Source organism: Penicillium daleae (genome assembly GCF_028827525.1).
Source record: "Penicillium daleae strain IBT 16125 chromosome Unknown utg000001l_segment0_segment0, whole genome shotgun sequence".
NCBI classification, from domain to species: Eukaryota; Fungi; Ascomycota; class Eurotiomycetes; order Eurotiales; family Aspergillaceae; genus Penicillium; species Penicillium daleae.
Window position 1 is genome coordinate 2,752,711 of NW_026623149.1, and position 12,406 is coordinate 2,765,116.

Consider the following 12,406-nt stretch of genomic DNA (forward strand, 5'->3'; position numbering starts at 1 on the left):
CGCTTTTGTCACAACATTCATTTACTTGTCTTCTCTTACCGTCCCTCGTTTCTATCCTTCAAAGTCATGGCTTACAAACTTTACAATTACAATCCTTCTGGCGGCGCGGCCATTCCTGTTGCTGCCCTTTTCGGACTGGCAACAGTGATCCATATTGTGCAGATGTTTCGCACACGGAGTTGGTACATGATTCCATTTACAATTGGCGGTGTTTGTGAGTCTTCGTATGATAGACAGGAATGTTCATATATTGATAATTTATCCTGTTCGTTTCAGTCGAAGCAATCGGCTACTTGTGCAGGTACATCAACTCAACCGAAACGCCAGACTGGCAAACGACGCCCTATATTGGCCAGAGCCTCCTTATTCTCCTTGCTCCTGCTCTCTTTGCTGCTTCTATCTACATGATATTGGGCCGCCTTATTGTGGCTCTGAACGCGAGTTCGAATTCAATTATTCGACCGTCATGGTTAACGAAAATCTTTGTGATCGGGGATGTTCTATCATGCCTCATGCAATGTGGAGGTGTGCCCTCGTTTCGCAATTTAGAAACACTTGGACTTGGTACAGGAGCTAACGCGATCAATAACAGGAGGAGGATATCTTGCCAGTGCGAAGACCAAGGACAGTGTGGACATGGGCGAGCATATGATCCTCGGCGGTCTCTTCGTCCAAATATTTTTCTTCGGATTGTTTATCATTGTTTCTGTTGTGTTCCATCGCCGAATGCTTGCCTCGCCTATGAATTATGTGGGTGGCAGTTATATTCCTTGGGCACGGTGTATGAAGGTCCTGTACGCCGTTAGTTGTCTGATTATGATCCGTTCTATCTACCGAGTGGTTGAATACGCGCAGGGAAGTGGCGGATTTTTGCAAAGCAAGGAAGCATTTGTCTATGTCTTTGATGCCGCATTGATGCTTGCTTGTTGTTTTGCTTTCGTTATTCTACACCCGAGTAAAATGCTGGGTGAACAGGGAAAGCAGTACCAAAAGACTGAAGATCTTGAGATGCTAGCCAACCATTATGAGGCTGAACGGAACTATTGAGGTTTTATCTCAAGAGATATGACATAAAATCCTCTTTTTTTCCATCTCTATGTACCCGGGACATATTGAGAGATTCCACAGTTAAAAAAAAGGGCTGACTTTTGTCAATCGGCAATTAAGTGGCGCCGATAAGTGATAATCACACACCTTTGAAATTTCTGTAAATTGAGGACGCCATATTGGGATAAGTATACGATTACGAGCTCTATTTCTGTAGTGAGAGAAGTGGGGACACGACGAATCTCACGATTCCTAGAACACTGCGGCGAGGACTGTTATATTGATGCCTAGGTATGAGATGCAGGCCAAAACTGGAAATGGATACGAATTTTGTGCATAGATGTTCCACAGCCATGAAATAGGCAGATAGAGTCTGGCTATTCGGACGCTTAAATACTCATCTATATCTCATTCTTCTCGTCGACAATTCGCTCCATTGCTCGAAACAAACACAAGTCAAAATGAGATTTCCTATCGAATCAACCTCGAAAAACAAGCTGCGTTTAGACATAGCAATATGCTCTCTCGTTGCTCTTACATTCATACTCATCATTGCCAGAGTAGCCAACAAAGGCACGCCATCAACAAGATCTAATACATGGGGAATTGCAGTAGTCAGTTACGTCAATCAGTGACGCTTTATAAATGAGCAACTAATGTGTTCTCCAACAGTGTCTAAAATCTGCTGTCTTTCTTGCATACCAACTTGTGACGGGGCACGTGACTCGCTTCAAAAGATGGGGAAGCACCAAAGTGAACAAGATTCTCACGATTATTGATACGGTGTTCTGGTTTGCATTGTTTATAATTACTATTTTGGGGACTTCTTCCTCACATAGTACGAGTAGTCGGGCCTTGGGTGCTATTGTCATCATATTGGCATTGGTTTTATGGTAAGTGGACATCTCTTCCACCGGTCTCAAGAATCCAAGCTAATAGAGTATGCATTAGTGCTTTGGATTGCGTTCAGAGCTATATTTGCATCCGTATTCGGAAGCACTACAAGCTCTATGGCGTACTTCCAGAAGAGGGAGCAATGAAGAACTCGGGTTCTGTTTGAATCTGTCTTGTACCGATGTTACATATGGATTAGAAGCTGTTTTTGCCCTATTTGTGACGATTTATATACGTGATAGATGGGAATTCGATTGCCTGCCTGGTCTGTCATGTATCTCATGTTTATTCTTCTCATAGCCACACACTGACTCACTCTCTCTCTCTCTCTCTCTCTCTATCTGTCTCTTTGATTTCTAGTGTTGAATACTTTACCAAAGTACTACTACGGTGTTCCTGCTCCTCGCAGGTGAGCTTTAAAACTTTCTGTCTGAAAACTCAAGCTTCTAGATCTTATCAGAACAAATAGATACCAGCTCCGTACTATACAATGCAGTTGGCTATTAAAACCATTACTAGTTCTCACCAGTCTTCCTTGCCAACCTAAAAGATATCGTCAATAAGCGGGTTCAGACCCTGCGCAGTCCCAATCTTATCCTCAAAGACAAACCGCCACTGCTCAACAATATCCCTATCCTCCATGAACTGATGAAACGTCACATAATCCGTATTCTTCGCATCCCAAATCGTAGAGTTTCCTACATCCTTCCGAACAGACGGAGCTCCCCTACTGACCTGGAACTCTTCAGAAATCAGGAATGCCTGCAAAAGCTTTGCAGTTTCAGGAAGATTGGTGTCCTTGAAAATAGCGCTCGTTTGAGTCCAGCTCATGTATGGGTCGGACACAGGCGCCACACTGATCCAACCTTCGGCAGGAGGGTAGGTCGTGAAGGAGATTGTCTTGCTTGTGTTGCGCAGCATTATCTCTGCGGGTGTGGCGGTTCCTCGGACCCATTGGACGTCTTGGTAGAGGAGTTGGTCTAGCCATTCCCAGCCGTATTCCTGGACGATTAGTTTGAAGAGGTATAGCACGGCGTCGTCGTCGTTGGGATAGGTCAGGACAATCTTGCCTTTCCACTTCGGGTCCAGGATGTCTGCATATGACTTGGGGATATCTCCTGCAGAGACGACAGAGGAATTGAAGACGAATGGTCCAAAGCTAGCTATAATTTCGGGGGTATAGGTCAGCCCTAGTTGCTACCGGAACAAGAAAGTGACAAGAAGTAGAAGGCATACCTGCAAAAATAGGAAGATAGGCGCCGTTTGGATTGGTCAAGCTAGGCCAAATCTTGTCGAATGAAGGAGGCTTGTAGTTCAGAAGCACCCCCTTCTCTTCCCAGGCATCGTAATCCTGCAACGTCTGGAGGATAGCCATATCGGCGTACAATTCGTTCTGCAGGAAGGCTTGGTTGATTCTGCCATCGAGATACTTGGAGAGCTCGACGCTGTGGTTCACCTTAATGTTCGGGAATTTTGTAGAAAATGCATTGAACAGGTCATCAGCTTGGTTTTTTTCTGGATACTTTGAATATTAGTACCAGTATCATTTCTCCAGGTATCGAGGTATGTACCGTCTCCTCCATGAACTACTCGGAGAACACCGTTCTCCTTCTGCGCAGCCGCGTAAATATCCGATAGACTTCTGGAGTCAATGGGGATAGGTGAGAGCGCGGCAGATAAAACGCCAGGCACGAAGGCCAGGCCACTGAGCACCCTCATGGTCATGAAGTGCATGTCGGGACGATGTATCGATACTAGAATATTTGAAATGACAAGTTGTCGATGATGGTCTTAAAGTCACACCCTTCTTACATTTATACTTCTTGCTGCCTGTCGTCTCCATGAGGACCTTTCCTGGTAACCTTGGGAGCCTACATTGCTCTTGTGCATTACAAATATCCAGGGAATGAGTGCGGCACGATTCCGTCTCTAGATATTCGCTGACACAACTGTGGAGTCTGACACAGGCTGACAGAGTAGTAGTGTTTCTAATCTTGAGTTGTAGTGGATCGTGAACCCCTTTCCAGGATAGGCTTTTAGGGTTGCTCTCTTGGCGCAGATCGCAATACGTCTAGATCATCTTGGCGTGTACAGGGTTGATTGCTCTCATAGCAAGAGTGAGTAGGGAAAGTGATATTTCTAGTTAGTCTTACTTTAATTCAATGATAATACTTCAATTATTCTTTCCCAATATCACAAAATGCGAACCGCAGCTTTGGTAACTACTTTCTGATCAGGCCTCCGGGAATTGCCATGAAACAAGCAGGATCAGATCATGACTAAAGACAAGAACTGAAAGAAATAGGCAGGGAAAGGGCCCCACGTCCAACGAGCACAATTAGTATATTAGACTCGCGTAGTTCCAGCAATGAACGGAAACCCTGAAGATTCCGGGAGCCCGGTCGAGGCTGTACTGAGACACGCCATGCCGAGAGGGTCCGGTTGGGCATTGAGCCCGGCTAAGCCCCGGAACTTTAAGTTCTTCAGTTCTTAATAACAACGTATTGTGGAGACGACGTCAGATGGTTGCTCCGAGGAGGGATTGTTGATAGCAGACAGTATTTATGGCGAAATGCAGTACTTTCTGAATTCTTGACTTCAGTGTACACCAGTCGGATGTCGACGATCTCGCCCGCAACAGGCAACGCTAGATTAATCACGCTAACCAACTAACTTAGCTCCAGTTCAAACTGAACTGTTCAAAGGTAAATTGTATGGATATCCACCGGTCTGGCGTAATAACTGCGCCATGCAGAAAGCAGTGCCTGTGAGATATTGCGCGATCAAATCGCCTTGGTGCGTGATGAAGCGGAGACCCGAGAAAGGGTAAACTACAAATAAATCAATGAACTAAATTATCAATATCGATGTCACCTTTATTAACAGCCAAAACAGAGTAGTCAAATATCTAAAGTCCCCAGTCAATAACTATACCAGACCCGAAATGTATGACACAGTCTAATTGTAACACGAACGCAACGAGAAAGAAAACAAAGCAGTAAACGCCATGGCCATATGATGAGAAAATGCAGAAAATCCCAAGAAAAGTATTAAATCCCCGGCCAAACTCCAAATGCCACAAAACTCCGAAAAATTCCAAAGCCCAAGTCCCAATGATAAATCTGGAGTGGAGAGGAGAGGATAGGAAATCCCGAGGGGAAAAAAAGGAAAAGACAACAGGAAACCATGTAGTCATCAGGTCATTAACTCCCGACAACTCCATGAGACCGAGCTCTATCATTGTCCCATATTGCGTCATAGGATGTGGAATGCCATTACTCGGCCTTCTTCTCAAGCCGCTCCATCAGAGTAGCTCTCATCCGAACATTGACAACACCACCAACACCATACGCAGGCACAATCTTGCCCATGCGCGCGAAACTGCTAGAGATATAGTCTCTCCGGATCCGAGCCACGCGATCCGTCCACGACAAACCGCCTGGCGGTTGCCTGTTGTACAGATCCAGACCGAGCAGGTGCATGGGCGTGCTGAAGAATTGCATTAGAGCCGGGCAAGCGAACTGCGCCGTAGCGGCCTTCATGCTAGGTGTTGATGCGATGAAGTCCGGTATTGAAGGTGCGATTAGCGGGGGCACGTTGAAGGAGGCGAAGATCGTGACGCTATCGCGGAGACAGAAGAGGGAGTATGAAAGCTTGGGAATGGTAGGTGCGGCAGCGGCTTGTGAGGGAATTGGATGACAGACTGATGGGCGTGGGATTGAAGCGGTAGAGTGTCTTTGTGATTGTGTTCCGGCTTGCGCTGGGGGAGGCGAGGCGCCGAAAATTTTTGCGAAGCGCGCGTCTTTGTATACGCAGATGGCCATGTTGACGGCTGTTGTGGAGATGAACTTGGCCGGGCCTGCGGTCACGTTGGAATAATTTTGATTTCGGAGGGTAGATGTGACAGTATCAATTGCATTTGCTGTAAGATATGTTGAGGTGTACAGTGTGTAGATGAGGAGGAAGGGTGTGCTGAAGAAGAAGCCGCTTGGTTTGGCGATCATGGACTTGAGACAGTTGGTGATTGTTTCGCGGATTGGGAAGCCTTTGGACGCCTTTTCGATGATGGCACTGTACAAGCAAAGAGAGTGATTAGCTCTGTGACTCTTTAATAGTATATGAAGCTGTGATGAGAGAAATCTCACCGATCAATGATCGTGATCAGCGGACATGTCAGCGCGCCGGCCGAAGCCGCACTGACAACATCAACACCGAGTCGCAAGCCCAAGTCCTGAGTATTCCATGTAGGTATTACTGTTGGAGCTGGAGCTACCTTTTGGCCAGCCGTTGGCGGCATTGGGGACGCAACAGAACGTTCTGAGACCGTAGCCATGGCAAAAGAAGCATCCTGCGCGACTGCATCGCGAGTCATACTCATACGGGATTGCGGGATCGGAGAGTGACGAAGATGCCGAGGCGTGACGCATGAAATAAAAATGCTGCAATGTACACAGGCAAGCGGAAACCCCAAGAAAAGAAAAAGAAAGGAGACAGCTAGCACCAAAGCCGAATGAAAGAGGGACAATTACAAATGGGACTTGCGATGTAATCTTTAAGGCCGGCAGATGTGAGATGCAGCGGACGAGAATGGCCCGGGCGCCCTCTCCGATGCCGGCCCCGTGCCGGGTCCGATTGTCTGGTTGGTCGGATAAACGCTCACGATCGAGTACAGTAGAAACACAATCAGAGGAAACCAGGAATTTTTAGAAAAGATAGATGCTCATGATATTTTATTAACCCCAGAAAACGCCCGTATACACAATGATATGATTCCAGAACCCAACCCAAAATAACAAAACCACTACGAGGACTCGACTTGAGCCGCGTGGAAGCCGTCCAATGTGACATTGACAGCTCCTGCTTCCACAAGCTGTGAGAGATCGAATTGTTAGCCAAGGATGTCTCTATATTTCCGGTGCTTTGCACACCATCATGGCCAGGTAAATAACTTACTGCTCGCTGCAGATCCTCAATCAGATCATCGACATCCTCAATGCCCACACACAGACGGATCAAATCCTCCGGCATAGCGCGTTCCGCCCGCGTCTTCGCGTCAATGCTGGCATGGCTCATTCGGCAGGGCATACTGATCAGACTGTTCACACAGCCAAAGCTGACACTGATAGCCCAGATCTTGGCGCTTTCGACAATGCGCTCGCTGACGTTGACATCGCCCGTCTCGAACGAGAGCACCGCTCCGGCACCCCGCGCCATCGAATTGTGCAGCTCGTACTGCGGGTGTGACCGCAGACCCGGGTACCGCACCTTGAAGCCATGCGACTCGAGGAACTCGGCGATCCGTTGTGCGTTGCTCTGCTGCTGGTCCATGCGGACCTTCAGGGTCTTCACGCCACGCATCAGCAGCCACGAGTCGAACGGCGACAGACCGCAGCCCGAGGCGTTAATGGGGAAGTACAGGCGCTCGCCGAGGGCGAGATCGTTCACGGCGATCACACCAGCCATCAGGTCGTGGTGACCAGACAAATACTTAGTGCCACTCTCGTAAACGATATCCGCGCCCAGGTCAAGGGGGTTCAATAGAAGGGGCGACATCATGGTGTTGTCGACGGAAACGAGGCAGTTAGGGTTAGCTTCGTGGGCGGCTGTAGCGATTTGGGCAATGTCGACGATCTTGATCAGCGGGTTGGTGGGAGTCTCGAGCAGGACCATGGTCGTCTTAGAGCTCAGCACTTCGAGAACCTTCTCGAGGTTGGTGGTGTCGACGTGGTGCACGATGATGCCGCCGTTGGTGGAGAGGTACTTGAGCAGTCGGTGAGAGCCGCCATAGAGATCGTCGCCGGTCACGACCTCGTCGCCAGGACGGAGGAGACGGGTGATCACATCCAGCGCAGCCATGCCGGATGATACGACGAGCGCGCGCTGTGCGGACATGATCTTGGCCAAGTGTCGCTCAAGGTGGGTGCGAGTAGGGTTGCCGGACCGAGTATAGTCATACTCTCCACCACCACTGCCGGAAGTCTGCTTGAAGGTAGCGCTCTATATCAGGATAGAATATCAGTACTTGAATTTCTTCCCAATTGAGACCTTCCCCTTGGTCCGATGATGGCATTGCTCTCTTACCTGATAGATTGGCACACTGCTAGCATTGTACTGATCATTGCCCTCAGTAAAGACCAACTCGGTGGCAATGTTATACCGACGACCAGCGTGCGGGCTCGAGGGAGCAGGCGAAGGGGGCAAGTCATTGCCCTGCAGATCAACATGAGGGAATGCCTTCTTCATGGAGCTCGCTGACCCCGAGGCACCGCTGGGTGCTCCGGATCCTGACGCCGACATCGCTAGAGCGGGGCAGAGACAGACACAGATAGAGAGAGGAGGGATAGATGCGGGCGGATGTGTATGTGAGGGAGTCGGACAATGAGTAATAAGGTGAAAAATGCAGTCTCCGTAGCACAATGGATGAGAGAAGGGAAGCAAAAGAATGAGTCGGGAAAATGTTCGAAGTCGCCCTTCTTTTCCCCCGGACAAGCCAATTGCTATGACTCCGCTCGGGCGGTCCGCTGATTGGCGAATCGTAGCGCGCGGCGATTTCGTCATCCGCTAGTCTCGTTATGTATACAGGTCACATGATCGGATGGTGAAATGTTATTGTGAGAGCTAGTTCGTTATCGAAGCATAATGAGTCAGGCTCTATCCAAAAATGGGGCAAGTATCCTATCGGAAACCTAGTGACAAAAAGACTTAGTAATTCTCTAGAATGAGGTCTTGGAAGCATCAAATTCCCCGCACAATGTAAAGGTATGACCCTTGGCTCTCAAAATCGTGGCCAAAATATATCGAGCGCCGAAACCTAGATAGATACATGGCAAGCATCCAACTAGAAGGGGTATCGACAATCACAATTAAAGTTCTATATTAACAGTATTAGGCAGCAATAGCCGGAGATAATAGTACACGGACTCAATATCAATCACTCATTGCTGGGCCTTACTGCCCTTTTCTCTGCTGCGACTTGATGAACTCTTACTTGAGTTCGGCCCAGTAGTCGATTCATGGCCACACTCGGCAGATTCACTCACAGCCTGCACAACAGCGGATCCCAGTGCCTGAGCACGGCCAAAGTCGACCCCACTGACAAACTGCTCGCTGAGGAATTCAAGTCCAGCAACGAAGGTGCAAAGCGCACTGGCGATACAGAAGTGACTGATAGTCATGCCAATATCCAACCAGGAGCCTTCGTCGCGCACCATATAGAAGAAGTTCAGGGTCATCACGTCCGAGATGGACATGACGACCATGAACAGTGCGCTAGGGGCGACTTCGAGGCGACGGTTGAGAATGCCCAAGTTGGCGCTGATGATAGCGAAGGGGATAAGGATTTGTAAGATCAAGAGGGCGCCCTGGGCGAAGGGGTCGAAGATCGGGATGAGACGGCGGACACTGTCTAGAGAGAAAGTGGAGATCGAAGCGACATTTCCAGTGCTGAAGAAGCCAGACTGGAGTAGGAAGAAGAAAAACAACGCGACACGGGTATCAGAAAGGGTTAGTGCGCGGTAGCAGTATGTCTGACCATCGACGGTGGTGGTGCTGGTAGGAGCAGGTTCTGACGGAGCGACCGAGCCATTGGTAGCTGGCTCTTGCGACTGAACAGTCTTTGAGCCTGCAGTATGAACGTAGATAGCGTGCTCGAGACGGACCCATGTTACGAGGGTCATGCAGAATACGAAGTAGAACAGCCCCTCCCACGAGATGGTGAGAATGATGAACGTGGGCGAGAAGGTCAGGAAGATGACCATAAGGCGGTGGAGGTAGTTGTTATTCGGGTAGAATCGGTGGAAGAAAGGCAAAGAGAGCGAGGCCACTGACGAAGAAGAATTAGTTCTACTCGACCACAAAAGACTTGGAAGAAACTCACCCAGTACAAACCAGCCCACCACTTGATTCCCAACAGGCAAGCCCTCACGGGCTTGAAGCGATGTCACACTCGAGCGAGTCACAATCAATGCAAGGAGAACCATGCCAACCTAGAAGGAACTATTGTAAGCGCATGTCAAATGATCTTATAGACAAGGAGTTGTACCTGCGACCCCACAATGACTCGCGAGCCAACAGGGGTGGATTTTGAGCGCTTTGCAACACTGCCACCATGCTCAAGGATTGCATCCTCAAATAGCAGATATAGAATGCCAGTAAAGAACATGATGAGACCACCATACGTACTATAACAAGATTAGAACTGGTAAGATTTTTTGGCAACACAAAGAACGAACTCACATAGTATCAAGATTCTCCACTTTCAGGACGGGAAGAAGAGTAAAGGTACTCATCAAAGAGCAGCCGAGGGCCCATGTTGCAGAGAGGAAAGCATGGTTACGAATGAACCCAAAGCCATAGACTAGAGGCCAGAGGGCACCCAACGCAAACCCAACGGTGAAGATTTCGCGATGGAAGTAAGATTGAACCTGCAACGTATACGTCAGCTAGGGTGAATACGCAAATGACATGATCCAGACATACCAGTGCCTCGAGCACGGCAAGGAATGCTAGCGCCTGCAGCCCAAAGGTCAGATATCCAGAAAACGAGTGAACATGGCCGAGAACAATTTGCCGTCCAGCGATCAGCGCCTTGCGGCGAGCAAAGACCTCTTCCCAGAAGTAGACCGGGAAGAATGCATAGAAGTAGTACCGCCACGAGGAGCCTTGGTACAGGAAGACGGAGAACAGGGCAACCAAGATTGACGAAAAGAATGAGATACTAGCGGTCGTTCGGTGAGAATCTGTCGTTCCGTGCAACACATGCAAGTCAATGACTGTGGTCAACGCATAAGCGATCCAACCCAAGTAGCCCAGAGAGACAATTGTCCGCAGGAACAGCCAGTCGTATGTTTGGAGGTAGCGCAGACCCTCGAGACCGAGGACCAGCAATTCAGAAGACAATGCAATGGAATCCTCATAAGCCCCGTTTGAAACGAGTGTCTCCAGGTTCGCAAAGCGCCCTTCAATGGAAGTTTCGCCATCGCCAGAGAGAGGCTCGAAGGGTACATAGCGGAGCAGAGCATTCCTCTTCTGCTCTTCTTTGACTCGATACATTTCCAGCACGGCCCGGGTATTTGCGAGCGCCGCCTGTGCCTTTTCCTCAGGGCTGGCATCAATATAATCCAATGGCAGCTGGCCAACCGAGTTAACGGGATAATCAACGCCAACCAGGTAAGCCATAAGAGCCGCGACATCGGCCTGTGCAACGTCGTGTCGTTGGATCTGGTCAAATCCCCAATCCGACGAGAACCCATCCTCGTGGCCAGGGGCGATTCCTTCCATAGTGATCTGGGGCTTAGCGACACCAGATCCCCACACGACCAAAGGCGTGCGTGTATTATCGGGATGACCGTCTCCGTGACTGCCCATGTCGTTCATGCCGTGGTCCGCAGTGAAAACGAACGCGGTCTGGTCATCGCCGTAAAAATCCTCGACCAGCTTGGTAACCGCCTCAATACCCTTGTCCACAATTTTGATGTTGTTGAGGTATTCCTTGGAGTAGGGCCTGAAAGCGTGACCAGTGGTATCCAGTCCCAATAGATGAAGGAAGAACACCAATTTGTCCTCGCGCAATTTCCGGTCAAGATCTGGATCAGTCTTGGCCGACTCAAACAGCTCGCGAACTTTCGAAAACACCCAAGTATCCAGATGAGTGGCGTCCTGACTGAAATCCTCCGCTTCTTCCGCATACATCTCCGCGTCAACACGACCAGGTTCCGCTCCCTCCTTGAACATTGGCAGAATATCCGGGCTACCCCAGCTCCACGTATGCCGGCTGCGATTGAAGACACTGTCAAAGTCAACGGGGTTCAATTTCCACCCCGTTGTGACTGCCGACACGTCCTCGTATAAACCCGCGATGAGGGCAACATGACCGGGCCGCGATTCTGTGGGGACGCGAGTATGCGAGACGCCGAAGGTTCCATGCGTAAGAACCTTTGAACGAATGAACGGTGCGAGTCGAATCAAATCATTGGATGGCTCGGCGAGAGCATCGGGGGACGGATCAGGGAAGGCCTGGAAGGCCTTGTCGGCGCGGAGTCCATCGGCGACAAAGAGGACGAGTCGTTGCGCGGGAGCATTGGTTCCAGCTGGCCGTTCGACGCCATATGAGCGCATACCACTCACAATTGGGCTCACGAAGTAGATGTCGAAGATCGAATATGTATAGATCAGGTGGAAAACCACCGCGAGGGCGAGGAACCCAACGCGGCCGAGACGCGCCATGATCCTTTCTTCTTCACAGCGGGCCCAGTTTAAAAAGGGGGTGGAAACTGGGGGAGGAGTGTCAATGGACCCCTGCTGAGAAGGTAAATGAAGGTAGAGAAGATAATTAAAAGGAGGTCGACATCACCAAATGCGAAGAAACAGACACCACCTACTTGAAACGTATCGGGGAACTTGCGGACGGGGGGCGGTGAGGGCCAATCATGGGCTTCGAATCGTGCACGGCAGAACCATAACAGGA

At 49.5% G+C, this 12,406-nt stretch overlaps 6 protein-coding genes across 6 annotated transcripts; 2 read left to right on the forward strand and 4 right to left on the reverse strand.

Annotated features, from left to right (window-relative positions):
• Window positions 1–66: 66 nt before the first annotated feature.
• On the forward strand, window positions 67–1,047 carry N7458_000891 (RTA1 domain-containing protein; the record flags this gene model as incomplete). The annotated part of the gene is made up of 3 exons (XM_056904285.1): window positions 67–214; window positions 277–525; window positions 593–1,047. The coding sequence occupies 3 exons, from the start codon at window positions 67–69 to the stop codon at window positions 1,045–1,047; spliced, it is 852 nt and encodes a 283-aa protein (XP_056772052.1).
• A 461-nt stretch (window positions 1,048–1,508) lies between these two features.
• N7458_000892 (uncharacterized protein) lies at window positions 1,509–2,107 on the forward strand (the record flags this gene model as incomplete). Its single annotated transcript, XM_056904286.1, has 3 exons — window positions 1,509–1,661; window positions 1,720–1,940; window positions 1,999–2,107. The coding sequence occupies 3 exons, from the start codon at window positions 1,509–1,511 to the stop codon at window positions 2,105–2,107; spliced, it is 483 nt and encodes a 160-aa protein (XP_056772053.1).
• A 377-nt stretch (window positions 2,108–2,484) lies between these two features.
• On the reverse strand, window positions 2,485–3,675 carry N7458_000893 (ABC transporter substrate-binding protein; the record flags this gene model as incomplete). The annotated part of the gene is made up of 3 exons (XM_056904287.1): window positions 2,485–3,104; window positions 3,178–3,456; window positions 3,513–3,675. 3 exons carry the CDS (start codon window positions 3,673–3,675, stop codon window positions 2,485–2,487), a joined length of 1,062 nt encoding a protein of 353 aa, XP_056772054.1.
• A 1,541-nt stretch (window positions 3,676–5,216) lies between these two features.
• Window positions 5,217–6,313, reverse strand: N7458_000894 (uncharacterized protein; the record flags this gene model as incomplete). The annotated part of the gene is made up of 2 exons (XM_056904288.1): window positions 5,217–6,012; window positions 6,087–6,313. The coding sequence occupies 2 exons, from the start codon at window positions 6,311–6,313 to the stop codon at window positions 5,217–5,219; spliced, it is 1,023 nt and encodes a 340-aa protein (XP_056772055.1).
• A 429-nt stretch (window positions 6,314–6,742) lies between these two features.
• On the reverse strand, window positions 6,743–8,238 carry N7458_000895 (cystathionine beta-lyase STR3; the record flags this gene model as incomplete). Its single annotated transcript, XM_056904289.1, has 3 exons — window positions 6,743–6,811; window positions 6,895–7,938; window positions 8,023–8,238. 3 exons carry the CDS (start codon window positions 8,236–8,238, stop codon window positions 6,743–6,745), a joined length of 1,329 nt encoding a protein of 442 aa, XP_056772056.1.
• A 638-nt stretch (window positions 8,239–8,876) lies between these two features.
• On the reverse strand, window positions 8,877–12,165 carry N7458_000896 (mannose-ethanolamine phosphotransferase MCD4; the record flags this gene model as incomplete). The annotated part of the gene is made up of 5 exons (XM_056904290.1): window positions 8,877–9,763; window positions 9,818–9,926; window positions 9,983–10,121; window positions 10,177–10,364; window positions 10,420–12,165. The coding sequence occupies 5 exons, from the start codon at window positions 12,163–12,165 to the stop codon at window positions 8,877–8,879; spliced, it is 3,069 nt and encodes a 1,022-aa protein (XP_056772057.1).
• Between the last annotated feature and the right edge of the window lie 241 nt (window positions 12,166–12,406).